This window comes from Thalia democratica, chromosome 1, assembly GCF_965202585.1.
Source record: "Thalia democratica chromosome 1, ktThaDemo2.hap1.1, whole genome shotgun sequence".
NCBI lineage: Eukaryota > Metazoa > Chordata > Thaliacea > Salpida > Salpidae > Thalia > Thalia democratica.
Window position 1 is genome coordinate 69,363,871 of NC_139165.1, and position 7,921 is coordinate 69,371,791.

Genomic DNA, 7,921 nt, shown 5'->3' on the forward strand with positions numbered 1-7,921 from the left:
AAAAAAAGTAATAATAATACAAAAGACTAGGCTACATTCTTTCATTATTAATTTCTCATGGTTTGAAATGAATTACATTAACATGAATTAACTTTATCCTTAGTCAACATTTCGTGTTGTGTCTTGCAATTTACTTAGCAAATTACTTAAAACAAAAGCATTCCTTTTAAACATTAATAGCTAAATTATCTTAAATCGTTTAACTGTACAAATAGAATACAAACTTTATTTTAAATTTAATGGTTAGTAAAAAAGTCACAACAAAACAATAATTCTAAATTTTATTATCTATTAAGCCAATGACAGTAAAAAAATTAGAATCGTAATTTCTGGAAAAACCATTTATTTTTACCGGTCTTAAGGCGGTCTTCCAATTTAGATTTGACCTCACGCCTGGCTTTCCTCTTGGCAGCTGGGTCCTTCAAGTTCTCCTTGTTGACAACGGTCTTGTCGACGCTGACATCGATGGAGTACCTGGTTGGCATCAAGTGGTTGTAGTTGACGACCTTCACAAAAGTCTTCAACTTAGTGCGCCTGCTCAACTGCTTTTTGGACATACGTTTGGTGACTTTCCTGGGGTAGCGGTCGATTCCTGCAACAACAGCGTGACCATAGGGTCTGTCGTTGGTGCCATCATCGTTCTGCTTGACAATGAATGCTTTCTTTCCAGCATGTTTTCCCTGGAGGATCAGGCAGACCTTGTTGGCTTTCATAAATCTACCCATTTTGATCTGAAAAACGTTAAGTTATTTAGAAAAAATCACTTATTTGTGATTGATAATAAAATTGTCATGTACATTGGTAGAATTCAAAAAATAACAACTTAACACTTAGCCAAAACTTATTGGTAAGAATATACTTGATAATATACAGACAGATTACATTTTAAAGCAAGAAAGAATACAGACTATATATTTTTATTCTCATGCATTTGATTTAGGTTTCTATAAAAGGTTTGCAAATAATAGAGGTATATAATAGGAACATATAAATATATATAAAAAGGTACACATTAAAAAACTAATTTTACAATTTTGGACTAGACTCTGTTGCTCTTTAATTCTTAAATAAAACACGACGGAAATCAGTAAATTTGAGGATGGAGTTAAGTGTAAAGTAATGTAAAAAGAAGGTAGCAGTAATAAAATATTTTAACTGATATTAAATTATAAAAAACTTTTAAGTTTAAAACAATCAAAAAAAAAATGGTTATTTAATATAGTTGAAATTAAAAATAAAACAATTAAATTTTATAATTCAAAAAGAAGTCATTAACTAACTTGTTAATTGGTATATTAAAAAATTAGTTTCAGTAAATTCAGAACTTTTCAAGAAAATATAAGAACTAAATTGAATAAAACTTAATTTTGTCGCCTTGTTTGAACATATATATAATCACAAAATGGTCAGTAATACAATCTTTATTAACATAACTAAATTTTAATCAAAAATAAACTTCATTCAATATTTAGAGAATATCATTCAGTTTTCATTGTACAACTTTATTCCACACATTACTTTTTTTATGAAGTAAAAATTTTATAATTAGCATCAAAAACACTTATGATCTATGATTTAATATGAAGTTTATGAATATGGTTACTGGAAGCAAATTTACAAATCAAGATGGTAAATTTTTAGTTTAGTTGATTTTGGGTAATGATTTGGTTAAGTGAAAAATCAATGTTAGCTTATTTAAGCTTTGTGTTTATGCATTTTTTACAGTGAAATTTTAATTGTCAACTAGCTTTGAAAATAGAAAACACAGATGAAATTCAGAGAAAAAATACACTGAAATATTACTAAAAAAAATAGAAATGTAAAGAATGCAAGTTGTAAAAATAAACTAATTTTATGGCCCAACCACTAAATTAAATACTGCAACAGTATAAGGTATTAGATAATTAAAATGTAAAAAAAAACTTATATTTATTGTTTAACAGATTAGTTACAATTTTTAAGGTGCAAAAAAACAGTACTTTACAATCAGCAGTTAAAAAAAACTAGTTAATGGTCATTTTTTCATAACTAAAATTAAATATATCCAGGTTTAATTTTGAAACACAAATTACACAAAAGATAATATTGAGGCATAACTAAATTGGTACTTAATTTTAGCATCTATAACAGTGAATAATAAATTTTTGAAATCATAATTATTGTACTTATGTTTGATTCATTGGAAAATCTTAATATTGAATGTTTTTGGTGATCAAACAATATAATTTTAAGATAAAACATTCACAAACAATTAAGAAGTAAACAAATTATTTAAACTGCAATTGAAAAACACAAACTTTAATTATGTTATAATTACTTCAAATTTAAACGTTGATTTTGATACTAACTAAATAAACTTTATACCAAGTTTAGCAATAAAAATATAGATTGGTTTTATTATTTAATTTAGTTGTTGAAAAAGATAAGGGATTACATCCAAAAAAAAAAGCTACCAGATTTAAAGTTGTTTATCTTAGCAGGGGTGCAGTACTCAAAATAATAAGGTTAGTGCCATCAAAAAAAAATTATATTTAAATCATATTTTGGTGGAATTAGTATAACATTTTGTTATTAAATGACCAATTTTGTTGAACAACTTGATTTTTACTATTGATTGAAAAATATAAACTTTATTTATAGGATGATATAAACTCAAGATGACTATATTTAGAAAACACTGTTACAGAATTTAAAAAAATTAAAATTTTATAACCAAAAAAAAAAAAAAACTGTTTTACTTTTTGTAGGTTTTTAATGTTAATTTATATATTTTAATTTTTTGAAATTCTTTACAACAGTATTTACTAAATATTTTAAAAAACACTTCCTGAAATTTCGAGTCGTCTCAAAAAATGTAGAAGATAGATTTTTAGTGAAATAGTCTATTCTAGCTGTTTTAGTTTGCGCATCCCTTCAAGGAACCTATTGTTGCATACTTTGTCCAGCTATATCTCAAAATTTATTTTGATTTATTTTGATTTTTTTAAATCTCTTAAAAGCATCTTGTAGCTTGGTAAAAACTTAAAAAAATTGTGAAAAAAAGTATTAAAACCCCTATGCCCTCAAATGATTAACTTTTTCTTTTCAAAATGTATGAATTTTAATTTTTGGCTTTAATGTTGTATAAGATGTTCAAGTTCTTTTAAAAATTAATATAAAAACTTAATAACTTGAAAATTTTTACTGCAAATTTTTAACCATCATTCAGGGTTGCCACATGTTTTTTCAAAAAAAAAAATTCAGGTTTTCCTAATTTCTTCCAGGTTTTTAAAAGTACACATTTTGGGTCTATCTATAGTTTCAAGTTTAGTTGAAGGTAAGAACTGTATTGAAAACTATAAGGAAAAGCTACTTTTAATATTTTTTTTTTAAGAATTTTTTGATGATGACAAAATTTTTTAATTATGATAGATATTTTGAGTCAAATCAAAATTTTACTACTAAACATGTGAAAATTGTTAAAATTCCAGGTTTTTCCAGGTTTTTTTTTGCCCATATTGTCAAATTCCAGGTTTTTATTCAAGTGGCAACCCTGATCATTACTTAATAAAATATTTTTTAGAACCAATACCAGGGTTGCCATATGTTTTTGGCTTTTTTCATTCAGGTTTATACAAATTCACATTTTTGGGTTTAATTTTAATTTAAAATTAAGCTTAAAGTATGAAGCTCTTAATTTGTAAGAAAATATTGAAAAGATACTATAAAGCTACTTTAAATATGTTTTTTAATAAAAAAGAATTGATGATGACAATATTATTTTATCATAATGATAGATTTTTTGGAGTCAAATTATAATTTTATGCCTTGACATGTTAAAATTGTTAAAAATTCCAGGTTATTGAGTCAAAATAGTTAAATATCCAGTTTTTCCAGGTCTCACAATTTATTGGCAACCCTGCAATGTTCCTAAGGATTAACAATTTTTAGTTTATTGTAAGCATGATATTTAAGCCTAATAATTTTAGTTATTTTAAATACATTTAAATATACAAATAGAGTTTAATTAGCTTTAATATTATACCTTAAAACTGTAAAAATTAAATTATAAAAATTTTCCAATATTTCTAGTGTTCAAGGTCATTCAATTTCAAATTGTTAAGAATGTTGAAAATTTTTTGGCTTGAATAGCAAATATTGTTGCTTTTGTACTTATAAATATGAAACACTGGATACAGAAAGAAATAAAAATCTAGTTTAATAAACATTAAGTCAAGATGATTAACTGAGTATAAGATTTGGTTGGATTTTGTCTACATTCAATTACGATATGACCACCATTTACAACACTTTGTGTCTGATATTTTAGTATAAAATGTCATTTCAATATTTTATTATCCATCATAACTATAATGAGTCATTATAACAGGGTTGCCACTTATTTATTCTAAATCTTTTCAGGTTTTAGAATTTTCCTCAAGGTTTTTAATATTACACATTTAGGGTCAATTTTTAGTTTAAAGAGTTTAAGTTGAGAAAATGTGTTAAAAAGTATAAAAACATTGAAAAGATAACTGTAAAGCTACTTTAAATGTGTTTTCAATAAAAACAACTTTGATGATAACATAAAATTTTTATTTATTTGATGGAATTTTTGAGACAAATCAAAATTTTACTACTAAACATGTAAAATTTGTTAAACTTTATGTTTTTCCAGGTTTTTTTGGTGATTATCATTGAAAATTTTAGGTTTTTCCATGATTCCAGGTAATGTGGCAGCCCTGTTCAAATTATTTCAATTTTGTTAGCATCATTAAAAGTTATTCTTGTTTCATCCTTTAAAATATTCAAACTAAAGGGTTATAATAATATAACTTCATAGTAGTATAAAATCTTAGGGTTGAAAAAGTTAGTCAAAAAAATTGTCTTGAGTGCATAACTTACTGGAGTCATCATGAGTTTTAATATACCAATAATAAAATTTATAGTTTTCATTTAGTGTGTAAAAATAAAGTTCATCAACAAAAATGGTCAAACATCAAAATGTTATTACTAATTCAACAATATCTAATATAAATCTACAATCTGCCCAAAGAATATTGAAAAACCTTAAATTATCTAAACTATTAAGAGTTAGCCTAGGTTGTTAAAATAATTAATATACCCGGAGGTGTTCTGAGTCATCCTGATATATTTCAAAAAATTGTCCAAATTTATCTTTGGTGTAGTCAATTTCAATCTGAATATTTAAATTAAAATCACCAGCTTTGAAAAATAATATCAAGATTATAAATATTACTGTGGTCTATACAAGGTAATAGTTTAAATACATAAATGAAAAATAGAACAAAAATCATAAGAACATTTACTGATAAAAAATATAACAATGAAATATGGCACTGAAAAGCATGTGTAACAATTTTAAATTTTCTACAGTGAAAAGAGAAAAATTTAAACTCTATTTTTAAAAAGTTAAACATCATCAATAACTATTATTGTCAGATCTAAGATCTATAGGCATCATTTTATTGAATTATTAATCAAAATAGTAAAACTAAAATTATAAGCTAAAAAGAATAGTTGAAATGGTATTCCACAAATTATAAGATTTTAATCCTTAAATGTAAGTTTGGTTAATTGAATTAAGATCAGTTGTATTATCAAAAGTATTTAGACTTATAAAATCCTTTTAACAAAATTTTATCTTAGTTGAATTAGCTTAACATGTTTTAATATAATATAAAAAAGCCTCAAGAAAAAAATATTCATTAAACATTAGTTGTAAAGCTAAAACATTCTCTATATTTATATATGTAATGTGCAATTTTTAGCACAAAAACCATCTTGACTTGCCATTTAAAAGCTCCTTTTGATATAAATTCATATTTTTCTCAAAATTAAATGTTTAAAAATAACTATTAATAGATTATGGGTTAAAACTTTACAACTTTTAGATAGAAGACTGATCTGATGTGCCTTACACAGGTTTAAAGATTTAAATGCAAGCTGAATAATTTTAAAGTTGTTAACTACATATATGACTAATCAAAAATCAATATAAACAACATAACTTAATGCAAATTTGAATTATAAAAATAAACTTTTAAAATCTTAAGTCTACTTTTGCATCAAAATATATTATTACTTCACCAAATCATCAATAAAACATTATTTTATAAACCAATTTCTTAACATCACATTTGTCATAAACATTTAATAAACAATCAAAAACACATACCTTTTTGTCAGGGCTTATTTTGTAGAAAACTATATATTTGCTAAATTGTATAAAGTGAAGCCAAAAGTGACTTTTTGTACAATCGAAATTAAATTTGGTCCTTTTTTTCTAAACCAGGGAAGATTTTTAAAATTCATTAGTTTTAACAAAGCGAAGATCTTAACGTAACCTATAAAAGTAAAACTAAAGTAAAATTTCAAAGTTATTCATATCATTAAAAATAAATTTTAACTAAATACACTTCATTAAAATAAATAAGTAATTTAAAATTTGTTTTTTTTTTTTTTAATTTCGGAAGCATTTTCATATAATTAAGAATAAAGAAAGTACTGTTTACCATTAAATATTATAGTCAACTTAACAAATAAGGAACTTTTAAGTTATAATTATTTAAACAAAATGTTTATAAACTATTATTAAGTAATAAAACTGTAGGCAAGACTACCAAAAATTAACTATTCTGAACACTGAATACAATAAACAATTTTTACTCTCACACAATCGCTTAATACAACTTCATTGTAGATGAGATGTCTCTCACAATTAAAACTTAAGACAGTTTTATATATTTAAAATAGTTCAAATGACTTTTTCAAACAATACTTCCACAAAGAACAAATTTAGAAACTGTCAAAAGAATTTTTGTTCTGTTCAATTAAACTTTTTTTTTTGCTTTTTTGTTTGTAAACATTAACTAGAGTATGTTTTCCTAAAATAAGAAACGAATAAGTTTGAAACAAACTTTTTGAATACTCCGGTTGGTATAAATTTAACTATAAAATTTTAAGCATTTTTTTCTGTTATCTTAGCAAATAGTTTATAAATAGAAAAGTTTTAATTTGAGATAAAAAACATACCTTATTTATTTAAATAAAGTCACCATGCTCTTATGGAAATAACGAACGCTGACGAGAGAACTTGACAAAATAAATTGAACGAAATGATCTGTTCATGTGTTCTTTTTATAAATATGTGCCAATTTTAACTTTTCTAATCAATTAATGCTAACCAAACCAAATATCTGTAAAACTTTTTTTTCCAATTTTTAGTATGTTTGAGTAAGGTGGATTAGGTTAAGAGCATCAAATTAAAAAAATAACAAAAGCTTTAAAAAAAATTGCTGACTCAGCAAACATGCAAATCAGATTGACCTTTAGGTTTACTTTCCCTTTAATACTATACAGTTTATTCACAAAAAATAGTAACTACAGAATAGTATAACAGTTGGTTTTCTTAAACAATATTTGCTGTTTACTAGCTTTTTTTTTTACAAGTTTACAAGCCAGTAACTGGTAGTTATGTTTGATTAATTAAAAAAACTAAACTTTACAGTGCTTTAAAACTGTTTATAGATTTCTCATCATGGTTTTTTAGCAAAAAATTATTTTAATATATTGCCAAATTGTTTTAAAATCTTTGCTAAATTAGTTAAATTTTAATTTTATAAATAGTAGCTGCTTTTTATTTTAAGATCAGCCTAAAGTCTTCTTACATGTACTCATTTCCAGTAAGAGAAAAGTAAAACTTTTCTAGCACTCGTTAACAAATTATTTATGCTTTAATTATTCTATAAATTCTAGTTACGGTTACTCGTGGTCATGGCTGAATAAAAACAAGTTTGAAAATTATAATCATACATAATTTACTTGAACGATATACTAAGATTAATTGTACTGTAAATCAAAATCGCCATGACTTTAGATTTATAAAGTTTTTGTAAGTGCTAAATATTTCAATAAAACT

The 7,921-nt window shown here is 24.2% G+C and overlaps 1 protein-coding gene across 1 annotated transcript; it reads right to left on the reverse strand.

Moving 5' to 3' along the window:
* Nucleotides 1-267: 267 nt before the first annotated feature.
* LOC145849292 (large ribosomal subunit protein eL27-like) lies at nt 268-6,230 on the reverse strand. The gene is made up of 2 exons (XM_082954457.1): nt 6,179-6,230; nt 268-731 (listed from the first exon to the last, which is right to left on the reverse strand). The coding sequence occupies exon 2, from the start codon at nt 723-725 to the stop codon at nt 315-317; it is 411 nt and encodes a 136-aa protein (XP_082810583.1). The 5' UTR covers nt 726-731; nt 6,179-6,230; the 3' UTR covers nt 268-314.
* Nucleotides 6,231-7,921: the final 1,691 nt, after the last annotated feature.

Bases quoted from the DNA above. Each gene is read 5' to 3' on its own strand.
- LOC145849292 (XM_082954457.1), bottom strand. From the start codon at position 725: ATGGGTAGATTTATGAAAGCCAACAAGGTCTGCCTGATCCTCCAGGGA.